At 42.9% G+C, this 16,587-nt stretch overlaps 1 protein-coding gene across 2 annotated transcripts in view; it reads left to right on the forward strand.

Moving 5' to 3' along the window:
* Positions 1 to 1,278: 1,278 nt before the first annotated feature.
* Positions 1,279 to 16,587, forward strand: part of ppfia2 (PTPRF interacting protein alpha 2) — a gene marked incomplete at both ends in the record, with an annotated part of 104,513 nt that continues 89,204 nt past the window's right edge. The window contains one exon of one of the 2 annotated variants that reach the window (XM_080492174.1): positions 1,279 to 1,686. In XM_080492174.1, the coding sequence (XP_080348300.1) occupies positions 1,606 to 1,686 (81 nt within the window). The remainder of the gene's footprint in view (positions 1,687 to 16,587) is intronic. The other variant, XM_080492173.1, reaches the window with a different exon arrangement.

Raw genomic sequence — 16,587 nt, forward strand, 5'->3', positions numbered from 1 at the left:
TTGGGTGGCAGCGGTGCTCGGAGCCACTAGAACCACAGTTTTTGGAAAAAGTTATATGACTACGACTCCATCTCAGTGGAAACATGGAAAAAAACACAACTTTCTGAAAACAGAGGAAACGCTGCTACTGCACATGTGCACCACGGCCACAGTCAATAGTTCTGCACATGCTCAGTCGATGAACAATAACAATGTTTCCCTCCGCAAAAACTTTTCTGAAAGGTGACCACAAGAACGATCGTTTTCACTCGAAACATTGTCGTGGAAACGGGGCCTAAAACGTGCTGAACTGCAGGCGAGTGCAAATGCATCGAGCGCCCGGTGCATCTCGTTTTCCACGAGTTTGTGCTCAAAATGTCTGAAAGTGTTCGTAGATCAGGCAGAGCTGAATGAAAACTGGAAACACTTTTGAGGCATGTTGTGAAACGTTGCCGTGTCCTTGTGAAGGTGAAGTGCCTCTCGACAACAGAGGAGACACTCATCCAGTGACTCGGATCGTTTTCATACCGCCACTGTGACGCCTAACCCTGAAAAAATGAGCAAAATGTGGAGTGAACAAGATCGTTTTTACTGTAGTTAAAACGCTTATGAAAGTTTTAAATGAATTTTTGTGTATGCTCAATAAGTTATCTGGGGAGAAGGCGGAGGAGTAGGGAGAGAGGAGAGCAATGTAAAAGGAGCTGAACTAGGAGGAGGTGAAGAAAAGGTTGAAGTTTTAGAAGGAGGAGGAAAATCCAGAAGTAGGGCTTTCTTTGCCCCAGATGTTGACTTGTGGGCTCATGCTTGTCAGGCTTCCACTTGTAAATACCAAACAGGTGGAAGTAAAGACGGGAGACATTGCAGGTTTCTGTTTGTAAAAAATCTGAATAGCACAGTCAACATCCTTCCAATTACTTTTAGGAGTGCACAAATACCAAAACGCACCGATTAAACATCCAAAGTATAGCCTATTATGCAAGTATAGTTCAAAATACACATTGAAACACCGACATACATCTAGATATGTCATTACAATAGCAATGTTCATTACGCACATATATACGCAACTCTCCTCCCCAGTGTTCTCCCTCTTGAAAGCCCCATGCGCTTTTTTATTTATTAAATTTTTTTACAGTACAAACAGAGCGAACGTGCGTCTCTGCTGCCAGTTTGGGCACCCAGCATGTTGTTGGCTGAGCGGGGCTGTGATGCTCTGCCTGATCATTGGTGGAGTAGGAGGATGAGGAGGAGGAGGAGGGCGATAATCCGTGCGCAGACGGATCCATCCGAGCCGCTGGCACAGCAGAGCGGAGCTGCGCGCTGCGGCCGTCCTGAGACCATGCAGCCGCTGCCTTTAACGACTCGCTGAAAATAAAGGACACGACCACATCTATCTACATGCAAGTGCGGAAAGCCAAGCCTCGCCGTCCCTCCCATCACGGTTTTGTTTTGGTTGTTTTTTTGTTTTTTTTAATCCCGTTGCGCTCCACCTTGTGATGCCGGGAGCGCAGCGTCGGGTCCGGCGCTGATCCCAGTCCTCTCCTTGGATCTTTTATGAGAAGCTCCACGATCGACTGACTTCTGGATTGTTTCCTCGCTCCCCCCCCCCTCCTCCTCAAAGGGATTATGATTTTCTCAGACATGAGCACGGGGACCAACTCCCCGAAGGTGCATCCGCCGAATGGGACGAGGTTTTACACCTTCCAGGCAAGTCCGCTGCGTTTTTACGCGTCATGTACTCAGGTGTCAGCTGCGGGCTTATTTATATATTTATTTTTTCATTAGTATTTTTTTTTTGCAGGTGCTGCCAATACTGAACTTTTCTCCTCATTAAATGCTGCTGTGTGGGGTTTTGATTGTGGCACAGTGTGCACAGATGTCTGCAGAGCAGAGACAGCTGGGTGTTTCCTACCTGAGTCCCCCAAACTCCCGGATAATAACCTCAAATTCTCCTGGGATTTGTTGTGCTTTAAGAGATGTGGCCAGAAATACACGCCCATGCCTTTTGAGTCAAAGGAGAGTGCATGCAGGAGTGTTTATCAATGCCATAGGGGGCTGATGATAAATTAAATCCTGCTGGAAAACCAGAATAAAGAACTTCCACTTATTAAATAAAACATCTGAAAGCAGATTCATGAAGAGTTCTCAGCTACAGAATGAGAATGTTCAATCATTCATTGGTTTCACACCCCTTCCTGTGTATATATCTTTGACTCGTGCTCAGACTCTACAGACTTGTTTCTAAGGAGAGAAAAGGGACATGTATGTCCCACACTGATTACTGTAACAGCGCCTGTGCATAATTCAACTCTGCCTGCAGCTCTTGCATGGCAATGAAGCAATGTCAGTGGGTATTGATTGAGAGCATGTTACTGTTGTAACCGAGCCAGTACTTTCTGTTTTACAGTGGGTGGGTGGAAGAAGGGAAAGAAATATTTGAGTGTGTGAGACTGTATCCTTCTGCGCAGCAGCGTTCGAGGGCCTGCTGGTTTTGTCTTTGCAGTGTGGACGTGAGGGGACGAGGTCGACATGTTCGCATCCAGGTGCAGCCGGCCTGCTTTCCTCCGCTACTGCTGAGCCGCAGCTCAGTGGTTTGCTTGTCAGGCCTCGTTCACGTGACAACGTTTCAAGTGAAAACACCTCATTTTTGCATGTTAATTTCAGAAAGGTTTACGGCAACGTTCTGAAAATGATGTAGTGAGCATGCTGGGCCACGAGTTGGCGCTGTTTGTGGTTTTTGGAATGAAACCAGACACTCATACATGCAGAGCAGAATACGCGATAAACACTAATAATGGGAGCACGTTGACATTTCTATGGATTAGGGCTGCAACTAATGATTAATTTGTGAATCGCCTCATCTGTCAATTTTTTTTAACGATTATTTCATTAAAAATATTTTTTAAACAAACTTTTTGTTTAGCCTTTGTTTACCCAAGTAAACTATTCATGAAAAACAAAAAAAACCAAGAGGCTTGTTTTTTACAGGTTTTTATTTTAACAATTCCTATTTAAAAGCTCAAAACAAACACAATGAGCTTAATTAATGCTTAATGAGCGAGTTCGACACAAATATAAACTGCTGTCTCGACCTTGTGTCAGTTTGCAGGTAACATGTCCTTTTTGTAATTTTATTGTGAAGTACATCCAATTTGGATGACTTTTTTCATGAAGCTTTCTCTCCTGATGTTCTTGGAACTTTTCGGCAGCCGCCTCCACCATCCTGCTGAAAGCTTTGACTGTGCTGTGGAGCACATGGTGCAAAACAAAACTATTGGCTGTTGGTTGTTTCTCCTGCTGATTACAGCGTCACAGCCGCAGGAGGCTCATTACTGCCACACTGTGGTAGCTGCTGGAACACATTGGTTGAAAATGTGAGAAAAAAAACAACAAGTCCCAGGAGAATACGGACTGGGAGTCGTGACTCTCTGGAGGAAACATGATTATTATTGTCCAGCTACTGAGCATGTGCAGAACAACTATTTACTATGGCCGTGGTGCGCATGACCAGTAGAAGCATTTCTGCCATCAGCAAGGAAAGTGTCTTTTTTGGCCCGTTTACGTGACAATGGAGCCCAAGCTTTTACATTCATCCACATTTTTGAAAAAGTTGTGTTTTTAGTGGCTCCGAGCACCATTGTCGTGTAAACTGACACCCAACATTCAATGAAACTTTTTCTGTGTTGACCTGAAGTATTATTGTGTAACCTGGGCCTAAGTGTTTTTCTAGATTGACCCCTCATCGGTTAATCAATCGGATCACACTCTGGGTAGGTCCCACCTCTCTTTACAAGTAGTTCTTAAGCACACTGTCATTACCTTTTTATTCTTTACTTTCACGTTTTGATGTGTTCCCCTCTTCCTTGTTTGTGAGGGGCAATATAACCTCAGCGTCTCCTTTTCATGTCAAATCATTAGCGGGGAAAGGCTCCCCGGGGGCCACACTTGCTCAAAGAGGCTCCCCTGATATTACAAAATCAAAGGCACTCTTGCTTTCAGATTATAGGCTCAGGAAATCCCCATAATGATAAATTGTCTGGAAAGCCTCTGTTAAGCACTTGAGCATCTCGTAATTCATTTTTTTCCCCTCCGATCTTTGATGTGATGCATGTGAGGTAGTGATTAGCACCTTCGCCTCGCTGCAAAGTATTTCTGCTTGGGGGCTTTTTAAGCAGGGAGTTTGTGAGTTTTCTCTCTGCTTTCACTCTGCAGCCCAGAAACATGCACTTGAGGTGAATTGTTGACTGTAAATTGCCCATTTCGCTCTGTTTTCTTGTGATCGACTGGCAGTCTGTCCGGCGTGCACCCTCCCTTCACACGGTCAGCTGAGATGCATTCGGATGTGTTATAATTAGAATATTTCGTGCTTGTTTTGCTGGAAATGCTCGTGATTCCAATGATCCGTAACAGACTTTTGTCAGAAGTTGAACACAAGTCCTCTCAGATTGTTTACCAACTACTGATGACATTCATTTTGATCAGATTGCCCTTTTCTTATTTGCAATTATAAATCGGCAGGGGCAAATTGAATTAACTTGCAAAGTAGGTGGTTTTATGAAGCCTCATCCACTCCATCAGGGTGATGAAGTTATTCACTTCCCTTTAGCATTCACCGCCAGGCTCTGCACACACACACGTAGCCGCAGTTTGCTTTGTTTGGGGGCTTTGCTCGTCTTCCACACATCTGTGTCCACACAGTCTCCGGATCGTATCTCCTTAATGACATTGTGATGTGGCACATTGCCAACGAGGAGAAAGAAGGCACATTTATATTTGTTCTAACTTGTTGATTGTGGTTGATTATAGCTGAAAGTAGAACTTTTTGAAAAATGCTCAGACTCCGTCTCCTTGGAACCTGTGGACGTTCTTCTACTGGTCATGCACACTACAGCTGTAGTGAACAGTGGTTCTGCACATGCTCAGTAGATGGACAATAAGAACCACGTTCCCTCCAGTGTATCGACTCCCAGTCCATCTCTGTTTTTCCATCAGTCTGTCCCGGGTCCATGTGTGTGTGGTTTCATGACAAAAACAAACAACAGCACCAACTAGTGGTCCAACATAAAAACCGCATCGCTTTCAGTGTTTCTGCCGTTTCCATGGACACGGACATCTTTTTCAAAACGTTGCCGTGCACTGAAAAAAAATCATTCTCATTTCCACCCTCACAAAAATAATTTGTTGAGTTTTTGTTATTTAATCATGTCACACATTTCCATCTATTCATATTAAGTAGATTGAATCACATTTACTCATATTATCTGAACAACATGTATTTCAATGAACCATTTAACAACAAGAAACTCAATATGCTCATGTAATCAAACATGTTTCTGATATGTGAACTGAAAAACTTCATAGTTGATTTTTTGGAGTGTGTAAACACAAAACTTTTCTATAATGACAAAACAAAAACCATTTCTTCAAGGCCTAACGAGATCCATTCAAGCAGCTGTTTGTATTGTTGCGATCAAGTGATTTTTTTAGAGTTTCCAGCGCGTATCAATCAGGTTTCGACCTGATTCTACCTTTTTTATTTTCCCAAAACATAAATTACATGAAATTTGGAGCTTTTGCACTGAAAAAGATGGACGCCTGTGGTGACTACCGATCGTAATTCACATCAGTATTTCAGAACCACCAAAACAAAAAAATGAAGGAAAAAGTTAACTAACTGCTCTAAAATTCCAGGTCATATCGAGATCGCTCAAGAACTACTCTTCCACAAAAATAACTAAGATCACATCTCAGGAGCATCAAATACGCTGTAGGTGGAAAAACAACAACTTCTTTAACACGCTGTTCCCACTACTGTGACTGGAGGTAACGAGAAGAAACGAGGCAGCCGCAGCCTGTGCCTTTTGTGTGCGAGTTAGCCGCAGTCGGAGTGACATTCATTGGAATCCCTCCCACGGGAAGCGGCTGGCCGGCGGTTCTCTGAACCCACCGGGGCCGCATTAGTCGGTTCACAGCAGAGCCTCATTGGGAAGATTCTTTTGAAGCGACGCGACTTCTTACGCTCGGAGCAAAGACCACAACTTTCACTCCGCTTCGCAGTCGTGTTTGGGTGCCCCTGCGAGCCGCTATTAAAGAGGGAAGTGTTAGTGTAATGTCGTCATGACCGGAGTACTTCTGACGAAAGTCACTTAGAGAAACAATACACACGGTGATTCGGCTCCCTGGGCGACTTTTCTGCGCCACGAAATCAGTTGTAGGATTCGTGCAAGAAAAAGTTGGCTCTACAAAATCAAAATGTTTTTTTGTTTTTGTTTTTTTAAAGTAATGTTCCTCTCAAGACGATCAAGATAAATCAAACTCAAGCCTGAGTTGATGGCTTTGTCTGTGTCCTTGTATTTAATATTCATTGAACCTGCTCCTAATATTCTGTCAGGGTTGAGCTACCTGAAAAACGATCCATAATTGCTGCCCACTATTTGTCCTTGGATTTTAAAATTAGTGCTGCATGTGATTATTCTCCTCAGCTGCTACGTTTATGCCATGAAAGCCTTTCTCTCTTGTCTGAAATGCATTGTTCTCCCCTATTGTTGTGTCAAACGATGGGCGTGCTGTTGGTGAGCTCCCTCCCTCCCCTGCTGCATGCCGGCATGGCTCAGCAGGTGCTCATGATTTCGGTAATGAGCGGAGCGTCTGACTGTTTGGCATGCTCGCAGCAGCAGGAGGGCAGACAGGAATGAACAGCGGTACCAGGTACTGCATGTTGGGAAGACTTTCCTCCAACAGACACACTCTTTCACCTGAGAAGACACCGCCCGTAGGAGCAAGTAGCTCCGTGGATGCGTTCTGTTTACCGTCTTTAATGTTGGTACGATGGTGCATTCAGGGACGCTCTGTACTTTTCATATTGATCTGTTCATTATGTGCTGCCGCCTTTGTTGTGAATTAGATTAAAACAGTATCTGGATATAGATTAAGTGCTTAGAAAGAAAGAAAGAAGTTAAGTTAAAGCTCGTGAAATGTGTATATTAAGGGTTTTTACCTAAAGAATCTAAAGAAGTTTAACACTTGACACCTATAGGCGGTCATATTCACAGAGAGACTCGTATAGGAGAGTTTATTGAATGAAACTTTTCAGTCACCTTTCAAACTCTTTCTGGGAGAAATAAGCTACTTCTTACCCCTCCTTTTGCGCGTAATCCTCTCCTCTGCAGTGAGCCAGTGGTTAAGCCGGCTGGGTCGGCGGGGAAGTCTTGCTAAAGAGGTGCTGTTTGTGGGTTGGGTTTGTGTACGAGCGACTCTGCTGCATCAAACCATGAAAACTGCGTCCTGTGTTGGCTGTGGACTCAGGGCTCGATGGCTGGATGTGCTCATGAAGACATTAGTCTCCACTGAGAGGTGGATGAACATTGCAGTAGACGGGAGTTTCAAATGAAAACGAAAACTTTAGTTCCCTTGAAAACGCCACTTTTTGAAACGACTCCATCTCCATGTAGACGGCGGAAAGGCTGCCACTGGTCCTGCACACCACGGCCGTGGTGGATAGTTGTCCTGCACACGCTCAGTCGATGCACAATCAGAACAATGTTTCCTCCGTCGGGTCATGACTCCCAGTCCAGATTCTCCTGGGACTTGGTAGCTTTATAGTTGACATTCACCGTAATATCAATCCAATTCGGTGCTCCCATTGTTAAGGTGTAGAGCGGATTGTTCTCTGCTGCATGTTTTGTGGTTTCATTCCAAACACAAACAACAATGTGTCTGCTCGGGGACGGCAGATGGAAACTAGCCACGGCTAAAATCTGGCACGAAGCATTTTTTCGTTAAGATTAATGTTTCTGTACATGGTCTCTGGATAAAAAAAAACTAAATACATAAATAAACAACGGCCACTCGTGACCCAATATTGCTCACTACATTGTTTTCAGTGTTTCTGCCGTTGCCATGCAAACACCAAACTTTCCTGAAACGAAAATGCAAAAACGTGTATTCACTTGACGCGTTGTCGTGGAAACGGGGGCTTACCCCGTCTTTCTTTGTCTGTTTTACCTCGAACTGTTATTAGGAAACCAGCGAAGAAAAATACCAAAATGATTAAAACACCTCTTCGCTTTTTAACATTTGTTATTTTCAACATCTGAAATGACAAGAATTTAATATTATAACAACTGAAAGACTTACTGGTTGTTTGACTAGGGATATAAATATTTAAGAATACATTTGGATGCTTGTATTTTGTATTCCAGTTAGGAATTTAACAATAATGTTATGATCACAAGTTAAACTATTATCTTAATTCTGTTATTTGCTTATTTTTGTCTCATGTGAATGCCCTAATTCCCAGTTAATTTCTGATTGGACACATAAATGTTTATTAAGTATTTGTCTGCAGTTATATTTTCTAATGGGTGTATTTTTTTGTGTTTAATCTTGAGCTGTTTTTGAGAGGGGAAAATGTTAGTATTTAGAAATCTTGGTGCTATTTCTGTGCGAAGAGGCTAAATATGTAGCTCAACCGGGAAGAGGCTTATGCAATTTCCTTCATGTGAATTAAATATATTACCTTTAGGAGTTTTTCAAGTCAAATAAACCCGATTCCAGCTTTTTAAATCGCAAAATTTTAAGTAATGTATTTCAATTTGCACATTGCAACTACAAATGTAGTAATCTTTTAGTCACAACCCATTCAAACAACTATGCGTTTCTATTTATTTTTTTTTGTTCATTATCTGTTGTCATGAACAGGATGAAACATGGGTTTTCGTTTGCGCAGCAGAACGCTCACTTGATCCCACAGTGTCTCACTCTGCATTTGATGTGTGAGACGAACAAATAGCAGAGCAGTTTACACCCGACGACGACGGAGAGGGAGCCATTTTTCCAAACCTGTTAAGAAAAAGGAGAAGCAATGTGATGATGAAGCACAAACTGCGCAGGCGGCTGAGTCACGGCTGTTTAGTTGCTGTTTGAGCTGCGTTTGTGACTTTGGAGTATTTTTTGAAAAAAAAAAAAGACATGTTTTGATTGTTATTGTGAGAGGTATTTGTGCTGATATGAAGGGCAAATATAATGGAACAGGAATGCTTTGTGCACCCAGCAATTTTATTAAAATGAGCACTTTTTGTTGGTTTTAACTGTTTCAAATGAAAAAAAACAGTTTCAATATGTCATCTTTGTTTCAAGGAGATTCACCAGAAATTCATGAAATTGTTCGATGGAACCCTGAAGGATCACACAAAGGGTAATATTTGTCTGAACTCGGTATGTTGCTGTAATTGCCCCATCGACTGGATGTCACCTCTTAATCATGGAAATCCCCGTTTGTGCAGCGTGCAGCTCAACGCAGGGTCATGATCCCTTCACGTGTCGCGGTGACACGCCTCGTCACGTGACGGCGGGGGCAGCGGGGCCGATTGGTCTTTTGTGAGAGCGTTTCCACGACTCTGTGTGTCGATGTGTGCATCTTATGCCGCTCAGCGTTTTGGAGTGTGCGGCTGCAGTCGCGGCGATTATGCAGGAAAACCCAGCGCATGCAAACTGCACAAGCAAGTGCCATCGTCTAACCATGCACACACACACACACACACACACACACACACACACACACACACACACACACACACACACACACACACACACACACACACACACACACACACAGTAATAAAGCCCAGCTGTGAGTGTAAGCTTATCCCCCCCAGCTGTCCCACCCCCTCCCCTTGCCCCACCCTCCCCGTGTCATGTGTTCACGGAGCGTTGACGCAACAACAAAAGGTGGCCAATGCAAATTAGCACAAACACGACGAATTGATGTATGGCCAGCAGATTGAAGTCGAAGTGCTTGACCTTTTTATTCGTTACACCGGCACACGGTAATTACTTGCTCATGCCCCCCCTCCCGACCGCCCCACCCCGACACCCTCACCGTCTTCCCCATGGTATCGGTTTCCCGCAGCCGGTCCCTGGAGTGACATGTACAGTGTGTCGCAGGCGTTTGCCCTATTTTCTTGGTCTTTTTTTTTTTTTTTTTTTTTTTAATCAGCCCTCGTGCATTTAAAATCTGGCCCGGGCAGATGGGGAAGGGAGTTTGACCCACTTTGATGGATTCCACACCGATTAAAAGGATGAGTGAGCTTTCGAAAGCAAGAGGCCCCTGTATACCGGGATGATTTGTTGTGTGTTTGTGCGAGGAAGCGGGAAGAAAGAGTGTTTGAGTACTATGAACCACCACCACACATGAACTGTCAGTTTTTACTCTTTGGTGCTCTGGAAAGTGTCATCAAGACAACTTTCATAAACAAACATGTCACGATTACGAATTAGGTTGAGCAGAAAGTTTTGACGTCTATATCTTAAAAACATGAACTCTAATAACAGGTAATATGACCAGAGACCCGCCATTACACCCACCAGTTTATAGTTAAAATAGCCAGGCTATGTCGCTATAGCAACGAAGGGACATTTGACTGAGGGCAACGTTGTTATTATCCGTCGACTGAGCATGTGCAAACAATTTACTCCGGCTGTGGTGTGCATGCGCAGTGGCACCAAAAACATTATCGTGTAAACGAAGATTAAATCTGCCTGCAGTCGCCACTAACCAGAGTTTTAACATAACGAGAAGAGGCTGTAGCTTCAAAAGCTTTCTACCTACTAAATGTTATGAAATTGTTAGTGGCCCACACTGAAGTGTGTAAATATTGGGTATAAGATGTTGCCATAAGAAAATTCTTATCAAATCCTACCTGGTTAAACATGATTGATATTTCAGTATTTGGGACTATTGTTGTAAAGCCAGTGTAACAAGTCAACTTGTAATCTGTTGTGTAAATTCAGCCATCTGTTTTGTTTATATAAGTCACGTTGTAACTTGGCACGATGGAGACATAAACCCAAGACGGCGGCGTTACAAGTAATCACTCATCTGTTCAATTCAATGTGAAATCTGGTAATTATCTACATCTTCATTAGAAAATGGACGAGAAGAACTCAGGGAAATAACCATTTCCAGTTTAATGTTTCTTGTTAAGCCACTCAATTACACTCATCTTGACAGCTATGAACAGATTTAGGAACTAGGTTAAGTTTAAAAATGAGTAATTGCATTTACTGGGTACCAAGTCATGCACTTGTTACCAATAACACAAATATATGACATTTTGATACGTGCTGCATGGCTCATTGGAAATTTTAGCGTCATTGTAAAATTAACATGTGCATTGTATGTGATGCAATAGACTGAAGTTATTAAAAGAAAAACAAGAACATGGCTCATTCACATCAATTTTAAATTAGGGAAGAATAATTAGATATTAGAAATAGATTAGTGTTGGCGCTAATGGATCTAAAGCACAAAGAGATTAACTGCTTGTTTTTATCGCGAATCATATCGTTATTGCAATACTCGACAGTAATATCACATGTTCACCTGACATGCTGCAGAAATTCCATCATTTTGCACAATTGCATACATTCATTGGGCATAATCTCTTCAGCTCATTGTGAGTTATTGGCCGTAGTTCTACACCCGTGAAGCTCCTTTGATACAGCTGACACACACACACACACACACACACACACACACACACACACACACACACACACACACACACACACACACACACACACACACACACACACACACACACACACACACACGGCTGAGAATGTTGCATACGATGCACACGGAGTCCAAGCCACTCACTTCAATAGACTCCACTTCAGCAACAACCTCTCATCACTGATGTAATAATGGCGTAACCCTTTTCGCCCGGCTCGTTGCGTCAGTCCGATCTCTTGTGTTTGACAATGTGGAGTTGAAAGGTAGCCGGCTTCAGCGTGCGGCTTGACGGAATACAAAGCTGCGAATTGATCTGATTGCTTCCTTTGCTGTTTGATATCAAAGTAGGACGGCGGAAGCCTCCCATTGGCGAGTTTGGTCAAAGAACGGGCCTATTATCTATTTGTTCGTCCGTCACCAGGCGTCAATCCTGGTGGATCGGGAGCTTTAGAGACGCTCCGTATTAAAACAGACGGAGCTCTGAGGAGTCCTGTGACCCTTTTAGGAACTTGCAAAATAGTGGTTGGTAATGACAAATGACAAAAAAAGATACTTGCAAAGTGAATCATGACCAGCAATAAAAACATCACTACCTCGATGGTGATCACCTCACAAGAGACTCATTCAGCCATTGACAATATGTCACACTAACCCCCCCCCCCATGATTCAAAGCTCTTCCCTCTGGTGACCTGACATCCAGTCTGAACGTCGATGACACAGATTTTCGTTCATCTATTAGTCTTCTTCCTGCACAGACCAGACGCGTACATGGAACTGTCCTCGTTCCTGGACTCTTCTAATGCAGGTTCTCATCTTCACCCCGTTTCGGTAGGAGCCACATCGTCAGCATATTTCTCACAGCTGCCACCACGCTGTTTCGCTCATCTCCGGACTCGCACCTCAGCTGCAACCGGGCAAGAAGTGCAACCTGGATGCAGCCGAGACACGAAAGGAAATTATTAGGTCTGTGTTTTAGAAAAAGGGCTCCGGTAGACAAACCTCCTGATGAGAACTGTCGCATCTTTTTGGACTCATGAGGGCTTTTCACAAGTTAAAAGTGATTTTGCAAATAAAAAGACCTGATCAAACATGGCAAATGAAAAACGATCGTATTTTTCCTGAAGCTCTTTGGCCTCGAGTTTAGATAAGCAAGATTGTAACCAAACATTCAATTGTTCGAATCCCACCACTGCGGGTCACTCATAATTCCTTACCATCTTTTTGACATGAATTACTAGCTTGAAGACAAAAAGAACCAGATTAAAATATATATTGACATATTTTTATATGTGATTTAGACTCCACTCTTTGTAAAGTACAAAACAAAAGTAATTTGCAGTTGCTTGTAGCAATGAGCATTGATAGCTGTTCGGGTCTGATAAGAAGTAAAACAATAGCTTGTATCATTGATACTGACGTGATATTGACATGATACTGATACTATACCAATACACCATTTGTGTACTCAATAGATGTGTCACTGTGTGTATTGTGAGAATGTTGTTTCTTTTTGTGTGTGTTTTACTGCTGGCTGTACTACAAATTTCTCTGTGGGAATCAGGAAGTTATCTTGACCTTGACCTCGATGATACTTGTACGAAAGTCAAACATGTGAGGGTCTAAAGTTATGTGGTGAACAGAGGAGTTAAAGGTATTCTCTTTCAGAATATACCTATTACAGAGACACCAAGGCAAATACTATTGTCTCTAGTTCCTCGTCTTATTTCCAAAGGTGACTGTGTTAGCAGTCTCAGCCTCTGACTTGTTTATCTTCATCATCATGACCAACATGTGTGGAGCGTTAATACATGATGCCTCGTATAGCATCACAACATTTAACTGATGGAAAGAAATGCTGGTTTATCTGAAAATACTAACTAGTTTAAGCTGCGGATCGATCCAAAAACAAACACGTCACAGAATGTGTCGATATTTTGGTATCGTTTTGCCTGATTGTTATAATATTGTGAAGTGACCGTTATAAAACCGACGCCAATGGTTTCTTTCCTTTTCAAATTGCATTTGTGGGATGAGCAGCAGAGCTGGGTTGCATACATGAAAAATCCACAAATCTCCATTCGACGCTGAACTGCTTATTGTTTTCCTCTGCCTCTCTCTATCTGGAGATAACACGACATTCCCTCGCTGTGGAAACTGTAATGGTCTTTCTATAAGGTACTCCTCCATGGCTGTTTAATTTTATAGCTCCAGCATGTCCCGTAATGGCAGCCGGGGTGGATGTCCTATATCCTGTCATTAACTCTACATCTCTACCTCGGTGTCTCATGCCTCCCCTTTTGTGTTTGCTCTGATTGTAACATACGTTTGGTTCAGCCACTCCAACGCTATTTGCGCTGGATTTAGTGGTAAAACTCCTCTCTGGTTCTCTGGTTTCAGTTTACTACTGCAGTAACTCATACATGCATCTGAAACGCTGTTTCTTTGCAGCATTATGCATGTTTCCAGTGCATTTGTTCACACAGGCGATCGGGGATGCAGTGGCCTTTGTGAATAATACAGGGGCAATAAAACCTCTGCTGCGTTCAATTACCCCAGCTTTCACTCCCCTATTTTTTTATACTGCTCTTTCTGCTGTTCAGAGGTTTATCAGTGTGTGCAGACTTACCTTAATATTTCAACCCCAGGTTGTAAAACGATCAACATTACATTTACTCTCCTTTATAACTATAGAACTGATTCCAAAACTGTGTGATGTTGGTCAATGAGAATATTTAATTCTTTTATATATTTTTTTATGTGTCTCATGAATAATAAGAAATTTAGAAAGGCAGGAGCAAGAAAAAATAAAAATCATTCACAAGGTTTGGGGCATCACAACGATTTAGTTCTACATCATAGAAAATACTGTGTCAAGTTTATGCTAATAATTTGCCTAAAACATGCAGTATGATCTCCTAGATGTTTATGATTTTTAGAACCTGTTTATACAGTATTTCGTCTTTACACGGCAACGATTTGAAAATTATATCTGTTTACGCAGAAACGCTCAAAACGATGTAGTCTTTATGTTGGGGCCACTAGTGGGCGCTGTTGTTTGTTTCTGTAATGAGACCACACACGTGATCACAGTGGGAGTTCACGCACATTCTACCAAGTCCCAGGAGAATCTGCGCTGGGAGTCATGACACTGTGAATGAAACATTTTTCATATTGTCCATCTACTGAGCATGTGCAGAAGAACTATTTCCTACGGGCGTGGTGCTCATGCACAGTAGAAGCGTTTCAAGCTTTCACTTTGTATGACAAACCAGTTTTCAGTTTTTATTTGCACCCTCCATTCAGCTACATTTTTGATCGTGTAAACTCGCGTAAACCAGTCCTAATATTTGAAAACCCTCTTTTGCACATGATGTCACTCATTGTTTCATTCATAGCAAAAGGCACTCAAACTGAAAGTGCAATCTGTTTGTGCGAGCGATGCGATGCAGCTCACTTTAATCAGGATCTTAGTGAATCAGGCGTCTTAACGGTCTTCCTCTCCAAATTCTATTAGCCCCGGTGACCTTTAACATAGATTTAAACGCGCTGTCTTGCAAGTCGATGGACAAATGAGAGACAGTGTATGTAATTAGCAAGACATGCCAGAGAAAGTGAAACCTTTCTTAAAGAAAGGACGTCAGTCAATGTGCAGCTGTTCTACTGTCCGTAACAATGTCAACATCATATAATGGGATTTGGCTTTTGTGGCTGTGTTTCCACTAAAGGAGGAGGGGTTGCAGTTTAATGACGTTAGGCTGTGAATGCTAACCTCTGTAAGCATATGGTGGGGGGGATTGATTGCAGAGTCTCGAACAGCAAATCCATCCGGCGCTAGAAAACAACGTGGCTGCAAAGTTAGTCATGGCTCTGTATCTCAGTGTTGAATTTGAAGTCAAAAGCAGTTTTTTTAAACACATGCAGAGGCATTTTGTTGTTGTTGCCCACCAGTCTGCATTCCCACTGCCGCCACCCTCCCATCACGCTAAATCAATACATCCGCTCGCAGGCTCACATGGAAAAAACTGCTCGGGCTCATCCAGCTGCAGGAACACAGACTCCCCCGCTGAGAAAACTCCGCCTCACCACCTAATGTTTTCCCATGAAGGCTTGTTGACCGAGAGCCGCCAGCGAGTGTCCGTGCCCGGGGAGCCAGCAGAGAACTTAATTGTCTGAGATGTTAGCAGCTCCGTGTGGTTGGAGCAACATCCTTCGCCTGCTGCGGTGGCTTCTCTTCGTCTTTCTCTCAAGATTTTAGGATTTCTTTTCGCAAAAACAAAACAGATTTTTTTTTTTGTGCTGAAAGCTCCTGAAAATGAAAGCGTGCAATCTCACAGCTTTGCATGAAGAGGCAGCGGGGAGCCACTTTACCCAGGGGCAATTAGCGTAGAAATCTGAGGGGCAGATCGGACAGGCTGCCTTTTCTTTTTCCCGTTGCAAAGAAAGAATGGGATCGTGTCTGGGCGGTTGACGCTTTTTATCACAATGTTAATGAAAAACCAGGTTGCGCTCATTTGCTCGGCCATTATAACATTCCTCCCAGCTTTTGCACACACATTTGCACAAGCTGTGGGCGCATCTGCAGCACTGGCCGATCCCCGCTCCCGTCTACTGGTTGTTTTGTTTCTATAAACATGTTGGTCTACAGTTGGAATTAAATGGGTCTTTTTTTTTTGTCAATGCCACGTGTTTAGAGCAAAGCACGGTGTTGCAGTGGTTAGCAGTCTCGGCTCACTCTGAGCCAATCCACGGTTTGAGTCGTGTGCAGTTTGCATGTTCTTCTGGTGCGTGTATGGGTTTTTCTCTAGATGCTGGCTTACTTTTACAAAGAAGCAACACTTGTAATTTTGAAGGCTTTCTTGTGTAGATAATCATATATGACATTAAGGCTCATTACATGCAGGTTGGTGTGGTGGTTTGAAGAATACCTGGGTTCATCTCAAGGCTTTTCTCTGTAATCCAGCTTCACCCCACAATCTTAGCTAAAAGTAAAATTAGCTGAAATACATTTAGATCGCGCATATGACAGAATCAAAGCTGGTTTTTCACCTCAACACAGGAAGCATCAAGTACAATCCTGGGCTTTACTGTTGCT

The sequence above is a fragment of the Lipophrys pholis genome (assembly GCF_963383615.2).
Source record: "Lipophrys pholis genome assembly, chromosome: 22".
Taxonomy (NCBI): domain Eukaryota; kingdom Metazoa; phylum Chordata; class Actinopteri; order Blenniiformes; family Blenniidae; genus Lipophrys; species Lipophrys pholis.